The sequence below is a fragment of the Salmo salar genome, chromosome 09 (assembly GCF_965601325.2).
Source record: "Salmo salar chromosome 09, fSalSal1, whole genome shotgun sequence".
NCBI classification, from domain to species: domain Eukaryota; kingdom Metazoa; phylum Chordata; class Actinopteri; order Salmoniformes; family Salmonidae; genus Salmo; species Salmo salar.
The window spans coordinates 43,919,701-43,935,946 of NC_138299.1; the positions used below are offsets into that span (position 1 = coordinate 43,919,701).

The 16,246-nt window shown below is 42.1% G+C and overlaps 1 protein-coding gene across 1 annotated transcript in view; it reads right to left on the minus strand.

Moving 5' to 3' along the window:
* The window catches only part of LOC106611370 (neurexin-3a), a 914,099-nt gene that overhangs the window by 590,377 nt on the left and 307,476 nt on the right, over nucleotides 1-16,246 (minus strand). The window contains exon 16 of the mRNA XM_082955793.1: nucleotides 15,462-15,581. Within this exon, the coding sequence (XP_082811919.1) occupies nucleotides 15,462-15,581 (120 nt within the window). The remainder of the gene's footprint in view (nucleotides 1-15,461; nucleotides 15,582-16,246) is intronic.

Consider the following 16,246-nt stretch of genomic DNA (forward strand, 5'->3'; position numbering starts at 1 on the left):
TAGATGAAGGGGAGGAGACAGGTGAAAGGAGGATTTTTAAGCCTTGAGACAATTGAGACATGGATTGTGTATGTGTACCATTCAGAAGGTGAATGGGCAAGACAAAAGATTTAAGCGCCTTTGAACAGGGTATGATAGTAGGTGCCAGGCACACCGGTTTGAGTATGTCAAAACCTGAAATGCTGCTGGGTTTTTCACGTTCAACAGTTTCCCGTGTGTATCAAGAACGATCCACCACCCAAAGGACATCCAGCCAACTCGACACAACTGTGGGAAACATTGGAGTCAACATGAGCCAGCATCCCTGTGGAACACTTTTAACACCTTGTAGAGTTCATGGCCCCGAGGAATTTAGGCTGTTCTGAGGACAAAAAAGGAGGTGCAACTCAGTATTAGGATGATGATTAGAAATGATCTAAAATCATTTTATGGCAGGGGGTACAGAGATATCCATATGCCATGTTTATGCACCCAGACATACCATAATTTCTCTTCTTTCTCTACTTCCTGGAAACACTGTGGTGATGGATAGAGGCACTTGCGCTCGGCAGCCTCCCAGAGAAGAGAACATTCTCACTCGTCCAAAGTCACCTTGCCTCCACAAACAAATAGCTTTTTTTTTAGGACTCTTTATATTTTCTCCACAGGGCCAATTCAATATGGCCGCCGTTTGGAGAATGTACATTTTTAATGAGCGTGTCACCTGACACAGAATTTAGAGAAAATCTGGACACTTTGTCCCACTGAAGTTTATCATGTATATTTTAAGGTCAGTAATTGTGGGTAAATGTGTGAAGAGGGAAAATTGGTAGCTAATGAAATGGTCTCGGAGATCCTGACCTTTACCTAGCTACGCACTAATCTTACATAACATGTTAACCTTCTGATAAAAAGATGGCCCGCTTGGTGGATCGATTATATTTTTTTGGAGAGGGGGGTACTTGCATCCCTCAACGCACCGGCTATGATTGTCTCGTTCTCTCTCACTTAAATCATAAAGGAAAATAAAAGAGTAAACGATTCCAATCTCCACCTGCGGCCTCTCTCTCTCGTCGGTGGAGTCCTTAACACTCGTCACGAAACGGACATCCGGTCATAGTCCCTTCTCGTATTCAAATCCATTTTCTGCTTTTCTCCGGGCCTGTCAGACGAAGTCATTGCCTGCGTATCACGCCTCTTCATCTTTTGTCAAGGCCCTGAAAGCTGCTAGATGGATATGAAGCCAAACGAGTGATCCCTCTCCTCTACATCTCTCAACTCTTGCATCTCTCCATCCATCCATCCATCCTTCATTCAGCCGAATGGCCGTATTCATTCAGATGTGCTCAGACAGCTAACAGAGTTCTTAGACAAAGCATTCACATAGAGAGAGAGAGAGAGAGAACTATTGAACCCACAATCTTGCCATTTCCAGCGCCACACTTCTACCAACAGAACCTAGAGCAGCAATACAATCCCAGTCTGCGTGCTCCCTTTCTAAAGTACTGGAATTCACATACAGCTAGATCATTTAACAGGCAATGGAGATGCTAACAACTAATTTATTAGTATAGCTCAATCAACTTGGCTGCCTAGCCTGGTGTACAATAGCTAGCTACTGTAGCTGTGTAGGGACGGCTTTCCCTGGGTAGACATGACTGATGTGTCTGGTGCTGCAGGGAAGACAGATCATTCCTGCTGTTAGACTGTCGGATGATGCAACTCTCTGTCAATAGACACTGCAACAACAGACAGCTTGTTTCAACAGCTTCAGTCCTGTCCTCAGTGTGTGTGGGGTAGGGGACAGTGGTGGGGAGGGATACTGTGTGTGTGTGTGTGTGTGTCTCATGAAGAGATGGGTAGATGTGCTTGCATGCTTATGTTTAATAAAAATAATAATAATAACACATTCCACTTTCAGTGCATTCGGAAAGTACTCAGACCCCTTCCCTTTTTCCAAATTTTTTCAGGTTACAGCCATATTCTAAAATCTATTAAATTGTTGTTGTTTTTCCTCATCAATCTACACATAATACCCCATAATGACAAAGCAAAAAAATGCTTTTTAGATATTTTTGCAAATTTATACAAATTAAAAAAACTGAAATATTAAATGTACATAAGTATTCAGACCCTTTAGTCAGTACTTTGTTGAACCACCTTTGGCAGCGATTACAGCCTCGAGTCTTCTTGGGTATGACCCTACAAGCTTGGCACACCTGTATTTGGGGAGTTTCTCCCATTCTTCACTGCAGATCCTCTCATCCTCTGTCAGGTTGGATGGAGAGCGTTGCTGCGCAACTATTTTCAGGTCTCTACAGAGAAGTTCGATTGGGTTCAAGTCCGGGCTCTGGCTGGGCCACTCAAGGACATTCAGAGACTTGCCCCGAAAACACTCCTGCATTGTCTTGGATGTGTGCTTAGGGTCATTGTCCTGTTGGAAGGTGAACCTTTGCCCCAGCCTGAGGTCCTGAGCGCTCTGGAGCAGGTTTTCATCAAGGATCTCTCTGTACTTTACTCCGTTCATTTTTCCCTCGATCTTGACTAGTCTCCCAGAACCTGCTACTGAACAACATCCCCACAGCATGATGCTGCCCCCACAATGCTTCACTGTAGGGATGGTGCCAGGTTTCCTCCAGACGTGAAGCTTGCCATTCAGGCCAAAGAGTTCAAACTTGGTTTCATCAGACCAGAGATTATTGTTTCTCATGGTCTGAAAGCCTTTAGGTGCCTCTTGGCAAACTCCAAGCGGGCTGTCATGTGCATTTTACTGAGGAGTTGCTTCCGTCTGGCCACTCTACCATAAAGGCCTGATTGGAGATAGTTGTCTTTCTGGGAGTTTCCCCCATCTCCACAGAGGAACTCTGGAGCTCTGTCAGAGTGACCATCGGGTTCATGGTCATCTCCCTGACCAAGGCCCTTCTCCCCGGATTACTCAGTTTGGCCGGGCGACCAGCTCTAGGAAGAGTATTGGTGGTTCCAAACTTCTTCCATTGAAGAATGATGTAAGCCATTGTGTTCTTGGGGACCTTCAATGCTGCAGAAATGTTTTGTTACCCTTCCCCAGATCTGTGCCTCGACACAATTCTGTCTCAGAGCTCTATGGACAATTCCTTCGACCTCATAGCTTGGTTTTTGCTCTGTCATGCACTGTCAACTGTGGGACCTTATATAGACAGGTTTATGCCTTTCCAAATCATGTCCAGACAATTGAATTTACCACAGGTGAACTCCAATGAAGTTGTAAAAACATCTCAAGGATGATGAATGGAAACAGGATGAACCTGAGCTCAATTTAGAGTATCATAGAAAAGGGTCTGAATACTTATGTAAATAAGGTATTTCTGTTCATTATTTTTTATACATTTGAAAAAACTTCTAAAAGCCTGTTTTGTCTTTGACATTATTGGGTATTGTGTGTAGATTGATGAGGGAAAAATGTGTTAATCAATTTTAGAATAAGGCTGTAACAAAACAAAATGTGGAAAAAGTGAAGGGGTCTGAATACTTTCCGAATGCACTGTTTATATTTTCAAGAACCAAATATTGCTTTACAATTGTAGAATATTTTTTTTTTTTAAATGAGCTAAAAACAACACCAGACTAAAGAACCATTAAGTTCTTAATGTAACCTTCTCTTTAGGTGTTATAGTTTTATCATAATGACCTAAATCACTGTATGTAATTATGTATGGCTTTCCAAGAAAGTACGGCATTTACCAGACGCTTACAGTAGTGAGCGGATATATTTTTGTAGTTTTTTCAATGCTGGTCCCTCGGGGTAATCAAACCCACAACCCTGCCATTGCAAGCTCCATGCTCTACCAACTGAGCCACACTAGAACGAGAGACAGAGCTAGAGAAGGAAAGAGAGAGAAGGAAAGAGTGAGAAGAAAGAGAGAGAAGGAAAGAGTGAGAAGGAAAGAGTGAGAAGGAAAGAGAGAGAATGAAAGAGAGAGAAGGAAAGGGAGAGAGAAGGACAGAGAGAGAAGGAAAAATGGAGAGAAGGAAAGACAGAAGGAAAGAGAGGAGAAGGAAAGAGAGAGAAGGAAAGAGAGAGAAGGAAAGAGAAAAGGAACTTGCTTCTGGTGTTGTGTTTTTCCCTCTGGAGGTACTACAGTAAAGTGAGGATGGTGGGCACTGAAACTCACACACACACACACACACACACACACACACACACACACACACACACACACACACACACACACACACACACACACACACACACACAGAGTGCTTTGTTCATGATTCAACATCCTGTTTCCTGAACTGCTGTGAACTCTCATCAAACTCAAAGAAAGTAAGTGATGAACACTAATGCTATTCAAATTGTACGTGTGTGTGTATGCATACGCGTGCAACGTGTGCGTGTGCCTGCATGTAAGTGTGTGTGGTGTGTGTGTGTGTGGTTTGATGCAGGTTTCTAAGTGTATCTATTAACAACGCCAGTGTGACTTTTCAGGGGTAAATGATAGCAAGCTGAGTTACTTATTCAATGACATTCACTGAGTAATGAGACTTATCAACAGGCCTGAGGCCTTGGCTAGCTAGCACAATAACAACAAGAGTCAACTAAATAAACAGTGTCTATTCTGAATTTTTCAAAGAAAATGTGTGTGTACGTGTGTGTGTATGTGTATGTACATGTGTTTGTGCCTCCATGTGTGAGTGTGGGTAACCCAGTGATGTTGTCACGCCCTGACCTGAGAGAGAGGGTTTGTTTCTCTATGTGGTTAGGTCAGGGTGTGGGGTGGGCATTCTATGTTCTGTATTTCTTTGTGTTGGGCCGAGTATGGTTCCTAAGCAGAGGCAGCTGTCTATCGTTGCCTCTGATTAGGAACCATACTTAGGCAGTCTTTTTTCCACCTGTGTTTATGGGATCTTATTTTTGTATTGCTTTGTGTGCCTACAGAATGTGACGGTCGTATTTTCTTTGTTCATTACTTTTATCGTGTTCTGAGTAAATAAATCACGAGATGAACATATTCCACGCTGCACCTTGGTCGACTCCTTGTGACGAACGTTACAGATGTATATACACCCTGGGTTGATGATGTAATGTATTGTACATTGAGAGGCTTTGGAGCCACCGATCGGCCATATTGACACTCCCCTGTAGGAGCTGTCCTCCATAGGAATTAATGGAATTCTACAGGATTTAAATTAAATGTTTCAAGGACAAAATCACATGTATTTAATATATATACAGTGAGGGAAAAAAGTATTTGATCCCCTGCTGATTTTGTGTTTTTGCCCACTGACAAAGAAATGATCAGTCTATAATTTTAATGGTAGGTTTATTTGAACAGTGAGAGACAGAATAACAACAAAAAAATCCAGAAAAACGCATGTCAAAAATGTTATAAAATGATTCACATTTTAATGAGGGAAATAAGTATTTCTATGTTGTCCTGGTATGGTTCCCAATCAGAGGCAGCTGTTTATCGTTGTCTCTAATTGGGGATCATATTTAGGCAGCCATTTCCCCACTGTGTTTTGTGGGATCTTATTTTTAATAAGTGCATGTAGCACCTCTGTCGTCACGGTTTGTTGTTTGTTTCTTTTGGTTGTTTAAAGTTTCACTAAAATAAATATGTGGAACTCAGAGCACGCTGCGCCTTGGTCCGTCTTTATACACAATCGTGACACCCAGACACCTCTGGTTCCAAGCAAAGCAGGGTGGATAAAATGGCCCTTGGTCTAAAGCCTCACACCTCTTACATTACCACCAATACAATAGCAGGATTAACCACAGCATTAAGCCAATGGATACACCAACCGGCTAAATAATCCTGGAATGTTCACTCTTATAAATAAGGTATACACTGAGTATACTAAACATTATGTACACCTTCCTAATATTGAGATAAACCCACGTTTCCCTCAGAACAGCCTCAATTCGTCGGGGTATGGACTCTACAAGGTATCGAAAGCTTTCCACGGGGATACTGGCCCATGTTGACTCCAATGCTTCAGACAGTTGTGTCAAGTTGGCCTGATGTCCTTTGGGTGGTGGAGCATTCTTGATACACACAGGTAACTGTTGAGTGTGAGAAAAAAACAGCAGCGTTGCAGTTGTTGACACAAACTGGTGCACCTACTACCATCTTTTGTCTTGTCCATTTGCCTTTTGAATGACACACATACACAATCCATGTCTCAATTGTCTCAAGGCTTAAAAATCCTTCTTTAACCTGTCTCCTCCCTTTCATCTACACTGATTGATGTGGACTTAACAGGTGACATCTATACGGGATCATAGCTTCACCTGGATTCACCAGGTCAGTTTATGTCATGGAAAGAGTACACTCAGCGTACAGGTTAGCTACTTCACAGAATATTGGTCAAACACCTTTCCATGGCATATGACACCCGCCCTCATGAAAATTCATGATTTTAAATCAATGTCAGTATTGTCCCTTACTTATTTCACAGGAGGTTGGTAGCAAACTTAATTGGGGAGGATGGGCTCGTGCTAATGGCTGGAGCGGAATGAGTGGAATGGTATCAAAGACATCAAACACATGGTTTCCAGGTGTTTGATGCCATTCCATTTATGTCGTTCCAGGCATTATTATGAGCCGTCCTCCCCTCAGCAGCCTCCTCTGACTTATTTCCTATGGCAACCCAACCTATGCAGTAGCTAGCACCACCTCTGCTACAGTTGTTTGAGCACAAACCACTTTCATCCTCCAGGTCTCTGTATCTGATTATCTGTTACAGTCACGTCTCCTTTCATCCTCCAGAACTCTGTATCTGATTATGTTACAGTCACATCTCCTTTCATCCTCCAGGTCTCTGTATCTGATTATCTGTTACAGTCACGTCTCCTTTCATCCTCCAGAACTCTGTATCTGATTATCTGTTACAGTCACAACTCCTTTCATCCTCCAGAACTCTGTATCTGATTATCTGTTACAGTCACATCTCCTTTCATCCTCCAGGTCTCTGTATCTGATTATCTGTTACAGTCACGTCTCCTTTCATCCTCCAGGTCTCTGTATCTGATTATCTGTAACAGTCACATCTCCTTTCATCCTCCAGGTGTCTGATTATCTGTTACAGTCACATCTTCTTTCATCCTCCAGGTCTCTGTATCTGATTATCTGTTACAGTCACAACTCCTTTCATCCTCCAGAACTCTGTATCTGATTATCTGTTACAGTCACATCTCCTTTCATCCTCCAGGTCTCTGTATCTGATTATCTGTTACAGTCACATCTCCTTTCATCCTCCAGGTCTCTGTATCTGATTATCTGTTTCAGTCACACCTCTGATGTAATAAAGACAATATGGAGTGAGTTTCTACAGTATGAGAGTTTTACTACCAGGTAAAGAAAGCCGTATGGATTGCAAAATGGCTATAGATAAAGTATGGTTCTACCCAGAGGAAAATGTCAATGTTATATTGCATTTCCCTCAGTGTACATTAATAAGAAATGACTCAAGCAACATAAACTAAGATGTCATATTTCTGACAATGTCTGAGAATGTACTGCTGCCTATACAGGTGCATTATGAATACAAAATATATCAATTAAATCTATAAAAGATATGTATCAAGGCACAAGGCGAGACCCAGATGCAGACACAGGAGGCAGATGGTTGGAGTCGTACAATGGTAGGCAAGAGAATGGTAGTGGATAGGCAAAAAGGTCAAAACCAGATCAGAGTCCAGGAGGTACAGAAGGCTCGTAGTCAAAGCAGGCAGAATGGTCAGGAAGGTGGGTATAAGGTCCAGAAACAGGCAAGGCTCAAAACCAGGAGGACTAGAAAAAGGAGAATGTAAAAAGCAGGAGAACAGGAAAACCGCTGGTTGACTTGGAAACATACAAGACGAACTGGCACAGAGAGAGGAAACACAGGGATAAATACAATGGGGAAAATCAGCAACACCTGGAGGGGGTGGAGACAATCACAATGACAGGTGAAACAGATCAGGGTGTGACAATAAGAGAAAGCCCATTGTTCTAGGCTAAGAAAGAAAAAAAATATCAAAATGTGGAAAAAAATGTCACATGATCTAATGGAATTCAGGCAGAATTACTAATATAGGCTGTGGGAGAAAGGAAAGGAGAGTTAGTTTAATTTCTCTCCAGCTGGAATTCTCTGGTTCTGTTTCCCAGTTCTCCCTCAGAAGGGAAGATACTCTACTGCCACCTGGTGGTGATATACTGTGGTGGCGCAATAACAAAAACAATTGGGACCATTTTGAGTCCTAACTAGAAAATAAATAAGAGTTAATTGGGTCACTAGACTCCATTAGTCACTGTCATAGATCTTCAGATCAACGGATCAGTCAAACACACACACACACACACACACACACACACACACACACACACACACACACACACACACACACACACACACACACACACACACACACACACACACACACACACACACACACACACACACACACACACACACAGTACAGACATGATGCTCTAAAATCACTAATACACACTCAATTCATATAGAGGTCAACATTCAGTAGATCTGCCTGTCAATAATCATGCTATTGATCCAGACCCACAGAATGACCTCTGTTACTTTTTACTATTTATATGTTGTGCAACTGAGAATGTGTGTGTGTGTGTGTGTGTGTGTGTGTGTGTGTGTGTGTGTGTGTGTGTGTGAGTGTGTGTGTGTGTGTGTGTGTGTGTGTGTGTGTGTGTGTGTGTGTGTGGTGTTGTGTGGGCCCAACAGTAGTTGTCTTCCTGCCATTCCCGGTAATTTCCCGTCTTATCCGTTGGAGCGGAGGGTGCAGGGAAAGACAGATATTTGTGTGGACTGGCAGACCTGAAACACACATTACTCTCCTCGTGTTATTTAAATTAAGTCACTCCATATCTCCAATAACGCGCTTTTGATTCAACAGGGAGGGAGAGAGGGACAGAAAGGGGGGGAGGACAGAGGGACAGAAAGGGGGGGAGGACAGAGGGAAGCGGGGGGAGAGACGACAGAGGAGCACAATTCTACATGTCACTCTTAAATCACAAGAATGTTAACTTGGCTGGCGTACACTGCAGAACCAAAGAGAACGGCCAATCACCAATAACCATGTCTCTGCCTTACTGCCGACATAGTTAATAGGACTGACGTTGTGAGGGAGGGTGGGGTGTGTGTGTGTGTGTGTGTGTGTGTGAGAGAAAGAGAGAGAGTGAGTGTAAAGGTCTGGGTGTAGCTGGTGCAGAGGAGTCAGGCGCAGGACAGCAGAGATGAGTAATAAAAGTACGTTTTCTCAAAATTACCAAGTACATGTAGAATTACCAAGCCCACACTAAAGGAACGAAATACATAAAACAAACACGCACAAAAACCATGGGGGAAAACAGAGGGTTAAATAATGAACATGTAATTGGGGAATTGAAACCAGGTGTGTAAAACAAAGACAAAACAAATGGAAAATGAAAAGTGGATTGGCGATGGCTAGAAGGCCGGTGACGTCCACCGCCGAACGCCGCCCGAACAAGGAGAGGGACCGACTTCGGCGGAAGTCGTGACAGAGAGAGAGCATACACTGTATAGTAAAACCAAATACTTTTTATTTACCTTTATTTCAACAGGGAAGTCATATTGAGACTAAAGTCTCTTTTACAAATCAGCCCTGCACAATACAAAAACAAGCACATACAACAGGCAAGTATATTTAAACATAAATATAGACAATATACACATTATCATGAAGAACACAGTCAATTAAAACAAACACATTCTTCATTATAAAACAACCTCTGTCAGCTGTCTGAATCCTCTGTCAGGGACTTCAAAGCATCCAAAGAAAACTTATTTTGGTGATTATTCCAAACATAGGGTGCAAGGAAATGAAGGAGTCTCCAAAGTTAACAAATCCAATCATTTTTAATCTTAACAGTGTTGTTAGGTAAGTCGGAAGATGATGGAGCAAAGCTTTGTAAACGAAAATAGTGTAAAGATGTGACCTACGTGATTTTATAGAGGTGTGGACAACATTCTGGTAAAGAATGATGTGATGAGTAATAAAACTGTCTCTGTAGGTTGGTGGAAATCCACGTGGACTTAGAAGCCGGGGGTCACCATTATGTAGTCTGCAACAAATTATCCAACACTGTCACGTCCTGACCAGTAAAGGGGTCATTTGTAATTGTAGTATGGTCAGGGCGTGGCAGGGGGTGTTTGTTTTGTGTGTTTTAGGGTTTTTGGTTCTAGTTTTCATTTTCTATGTTTCGTTTTCAAGGTTTGGCCGAGTGTGGTTTCCAATCAGAGGCAGGTGTCTTTCGTTGTCTCTGATTGGAAGCCATACTTAGGCAGCCTGTTTTCCTTTGGGTTTTGTGGGTGGTTGTTTTCCGTTTTGTGTAAGTACCTGACGGAACTGTCGGTTGTCGGTTTTGTTATTTTTTTGTAAAAGTGTTTTCTCATTAAAATTAAAGAAGATGAGCACTATACCCGCTGCGCCTTGGTCTGTCCTTTACGATGCCTCTGACAAACACTTAAGTAAAAATGATGTTGAATAATAATAAACTACATTTATCGAACTGATTCCATTATTATGTGAATAGATGCAACAGGCCCTGTACGTCTCTGGAGGAATCTAGTCAAGGTAGCAAGCCTTGCATTACCTCTCAGTATGACTTTAATCAACATGTTTCTAACTTTCACCGTTATGCAACTATTAAGAGACTAGATACAAATAGATAATCCCGCCCACCAATGTTCTAGCGTTCATTTATTAAGTTAAGTAGATCAGGGATGCTATGTGTACTGTAATGAACAACTATCAAATTATAGGCAATAGTCAATCAAATAAATACTCAAATGAATTTACTCAATTCAACTAATATAATTAATTAATCACGAAATAATTGACAATCAAACCATTCCAGTGAACATGAAATGCATGATACATTACATAATTACACAGAGTATATGACTGTCACCAACATGTTAAGACTTAACGTGGTAACACGTGTCTTCAGTTCAGAAAAGTAGAAATAAGTAGGTGTCTAATACACACAGGAGATAGGTAGAAAGTTCTCAAAGCATGAGCGAATTCACTGCCCTTCACTGTCCCCAACCTGAATTAACGTTTCTTAGCACTTTGCTAGTGAACAAAAGGCAGGAACAACACACCCAGATTCTAATCGAATCAACTAAAATTTGAATGGTATGACCGGACAACAGGTCTGATAACCTATCAACCTAACATTCAATGTCAATTCAGTCACTTTAAAATTCAAAGGGCACTCGCACATCTGAGCTATCGTTGTTGCAGGTGCATTGTAATAGTTGAATGAGATTCACTTTAAAAATACATCAACCAGAAAGCATACAATGGAATAAGACATGAAAATGTGCAGCTCTTTATCAGCTCTTGAAACAAACCCAACACGACAATTGAAATCACACAGCAAAATGTATTTCATAATTTCAAGTTTTAATCAGTCGTCACACCTCTCCTGGCATCAGTGACCCCAGGACTTCCGTGGGAAGGTCTCGTCCTGGAGATTGCCATGGCGATGGTGTGTTTCTCTCCTGTGAGATGAAAATATACAGCCATCCAACCGGACAATGCCAAATTGAATCAAGATGCCAGGCTGGCGTCAGCAAGTCGCATATTCATCACTGGCCTTCATCATCGTTCACATTTGTTCACTCTCTCTATTTTTCGACTGCAACTACTCCTGTGATAAAACAAAGGGCGCTATGATAAATGGCATCCAGGGGTTTAAGAGTAGTGGCAGCTGCACTTTGATAAATAATATCACCGTAATCAAGAACAAGTAGAAAGGTTGACTGGATCTGCTTCCTGCTGACTGGAGAGAGACAACATCTGCATCTAAAAAAAAAGCCCACTTTAAATCTTAGTTTCTTAAAAAGAGATATGTATCGTGTAAAAAGCTCATTTGTATCTTTTTTAAACATTAAATCAATGTCAATTCAAATACCAAGGTATTTGTATGCAGGAACTTGTTTGATTATAGAACCATCCTATGAGTGAAGATGTAAAATCTTACAAAAAACCTTGAAAACAGCATACATTTAGTTTTGCCTGTATTAAGCACAAGTTTTAAATCAGTAAGGGCTTCCTGTACGGACTATAGACTTGTCACAGTCAGGTCAGTAGTTGGGGAAATTGCGTACATTATATTATCATGAGCAGGCGTTAGACCCAGGCCAAATGAGGACAACTAGTTCAATAAAATACCATGATCAACAGTATCAAATGCATTTGACAGGTCCACAAACAAGGCAGCACAATTCATTTTAGTGTCTAAAGCATTGATAATATCATTAACAACTAATGTGGTTGCTATCGTAGTGCTGTGTCTTGGCCTAAACCCAGATTGATTTGTATTCAAAATTCCATGCTCAGATAAAAAAAAAAGAGCAAAGCTGCTTATTTACTAAAGTTTGTAGACTCTTAGCTAGACATGGAAGCCCAGAGATGGGACTATAATTATCAAGATCACTACTATCCCCACCCTTATGGAGCGGCAGCACATAAGATGGTTTTTCATACTTTACGAATATTCCCTGATGACAGTGTTAGATTTAAGATATGGGTTACTGAGGCAGCAATGAGGGGGGACAGCACATTTGAGAATACCCGGCTCCAGTTGGTAAGCCCCTGTGGATTTCTTGGTATCTATAGCAAGTAAGGCATCAATGACTTATTTTTCTGTGTATTGCCAAAATGCTAAAATGCAAAATTCCCAAATCTTTTAAAAAGCTAGCCCACTGGAAAAAAAAGACCATTAAATGCATCAATGATTACATTTTGGTCCGTAATGGGGCCAGAGTCTGAATTAATTTGTTGGGGCAGAGAGGAGGAAGTACAACCCTTCAAGGATTTGACAGTTTTCCAGAATTTAGCCGGATTCCCCTTACAATCAGAAAAAAGTGGTTACGTAAGATTTAGCCTTTTTGATTAGTCTTACACATTGATTCCTCAGTTGCCTAAAATATTGCCAATCCGGGCCACTCCTGTGTTTCTGGCCTTGACCCGAGGCAACATTTCTCATGCAAATGACTTTCGATAATTCAGAAGTTAACCAGGCATTCAATCTATGTTTAACTCTCAGAGTTTTGAAGGGGACATGATTATCTACAATAGTGTTAAAGACATTTACAAAAAACTTTAAAACTAAATCAGTTTCAGGGATGGCTGAGATACAATCAAGGTCACTAAAATAAAGATCGTGTAAAAACACCTTGTTTACTAAAGTTTGTTCATTGTAGTGATGACACAAGGCTTAGATTTATCTCTGACACAGACAACACTGCAATGGTTGTATTAATCAAAATAAGATAAATCAAGGTGGATTTTGATGGATCTTTAGGGTTCGGCCATCTAAGCTCAGTTATCAGCTGAGATAGGTTTACCTCAGAGCAAATATATTTCAGCGTATCCGACACTGGCGTCCTCAATATTAAAATCGGCCATAATTAATAGTTAAAATTTACCATACTTAGATACACTCCAACTAGTGTCAGCTGGTTATTATGACCAAGGTCCACATTAAGAACGATTATCAAACTGCTTGGGACAGAGTTAGCAAGAGATTCTGTCTAATCAGCAAACATTACAACAGGACAGTGACTCATCACTGTCCAGCACAGAATTATTCAAGCAAATTTCAGAAATTACCAGAATGTCCATGTTGGATTGAGAAGCAAAAATTTAAATCAAATCCATCTGGCATTTTACATGAACAAATCCAAGATCGCGTCTGTGGAATTTCAGGTCAGATGGAGTCTCAAAATACAAGCATGCTATGTTCAGTGGGTAACCCCTTATTTGAAAAGACCATGGGATTGGTTTGAATTGGTATAGATGCAAGATTGTCTAGAATTGACTCATTGGGCCTATACCTCGAATGGGGAAGTGGGTTAAAACAAGAGTCAATGAGGGTTATCTGTTGCGGGCCTGCAGTATGATGACAATGCTGATCATTTCTGGTTGGGATTACTTGAGCGGGACTAGGAGTATTAATAAATCAATCTCTCAGCGCAAACTTGAAATGCGACGACAGGGTCCAGGCACCAAGATGATTTGGAGGGACCCCATTCTCTCTGTAGAGCATTTTCTGTTTCCAAAAGGTGTCAAACTTATCCACAAAAGTAACTCTAACAGTACACTCATAGCCAGTCGTGTAGTGCCAGCAGCTTACTGAATCGATCCATGCCACGATTAAGAGTGACGGCACTGGGCCTGAAATAATTGGACGCTTGTTGGAGTCTTTCAGAGTTCCATTCACTTTAAAATCCTGTTTCAGATGTTCCAAGCTACCCATCCTAATGACATTAGATCACACATGGACAACAACAGACAGTCCCCGTGTTCTGGCGTAAAACAGTAGGAAGCAGCCTAGTAATGCCCTGTACCTGAGCCCCAGGATAGCACAAGGTTTTTGCCTCGGTACCCGAGATGTTTCTCACCATATAGCTGGCGATGATAACGCCTGGTGATATGGCAGAGAAAGATGGTTTGTTCCCACCTCTTTTCAAAGACACAGTTCAACCTCCTGGCTCTAGAGTCAGTTGTTCATTACAGAGACTCACAGACACATCAGAGTGAGAGTCGTTGACTCAGTCAATGTTACTTCAACATGACCTTGTACCTAAACACACTTTTCAAGCCTATACGATCAAATCAAATTAAATCACAGTTTATTGGTCATATGCACAGAATGCAGTGTAAACGGTGCAGTGAAACACAATGAAATGGGACCATTATCTAAGATATACTCAGACTAATCACAAACAAGATATTATACTTAATAACACTCACAGCCTACGATGGCCTCTGGCGCTGTACTATATTACATTAAATAATCATTACATGTTCTTCTATTGCCTATTCCTCTAGTGTTTAACAAATAAACTGATGTTTTCCAGCAGGTCAATGAAATGTAAACTACTCGACGTTACAGGAGCTCGATAAAGCTAAACTATTCAAGTCTTAGAGGAATCTCTAGTGTGCTAGATTAAATCACATTGGATGTTTATGCAGTACCTGTTTATAAGGCGAACTGCCCACTCAAACATACCTTTTTCTGATTTTATTTGGGAAACAGGCTATTATGTGTGCTTGTCGGCCATCTTTTATAGGGTCAGGTGACAGGTCAGCTGATGGTCACCTGATAGGTCACCTGATGCAGAGACCATTTTGGTTAGGAATAGTTTCCATTAAATCATTCAGATTACTGTGTAAATACTACAATGTGGACTTAATTGAATTGAGCCCTTTTAATCAGAATATGAAGCACTGTCTCTAGCACCCCTAGTGGCTGTAACATCTATGAAAACACCTCAGAAAGGAAACAAACAGCAATTACCTTTAGACGTCTTCAGAGGGGTCTTCAAAGTGTGTGCGTCTTTGTCTGTGTGTGTGTGTCTGTGTGTGTGTGTGTGTGTGTGTGCATGTGTATGTGTGTGTGTGCATGTGCATGTGCACTTTTTGTGTGTATAGATAGACAATAAACAGTACTCACGATCATTGCACCGCGTGCCGGTGAAGGAGGTCATGGAGCAGTCACAGGTGTAGTTCTCCCACTGCTGGATACAGACGCCCATGTTGGTACATGAGTCCTCCTGACAGGTGGTGCTAGGACCTGCAGGTGGCAGAGCAGAGCCATGTGATACCAGGGTACAGGTGGCAGAGCAGAGCCATGTGATACCAGGGTACAGGTGGCAGAGCAGAGCCATGTGATACCAGGGTACAGGTGGCAGAGCAGAGCCATGTGATACCAGGGTGCAGGTGGCAGAGCAGAGCCATGTGATACCAGGGTGCAGGTGGCAGAGCAGAGCCATGTGATACCAGGGTGCAGGTGGCAGAGCAGAGCCATGTGATACCAGGGTGCAGGTGGCAGAGCAGAGCCATGTGATACCAGGGTGCAGGTGGCAGAGCAGAGCCATGTGATACCAGGGTGCAGGTGGCAGAGCAGAGCCATGTGATACCAGGGTACAGGTGGCAGAGCAGAGCCATGTGATACCAGGGTGCAGGTGGCAGAGCAGAGCCATGTGATACCAGGGTAGCAGGTGGCAGAGCAGAGCCATGTGATACCAGGGTACAGGTGGCAGAGCAGAGCCATGTGATACCAGGGTGCAGGTGGCAGAGCAGAGCCATGTGATACCAGGGTGCAGGTGGCAGAGCAGAGCCATGTGATACCAGGGTGCAGGTGGCAGAGCAGAGCCATGTGATACCAGGGTACAGGTGGCAGAGCAGAGCCATGTGATACCAGGGTGCAGGTGGCAGAGCAGAGCCTGGCCAGGGTGC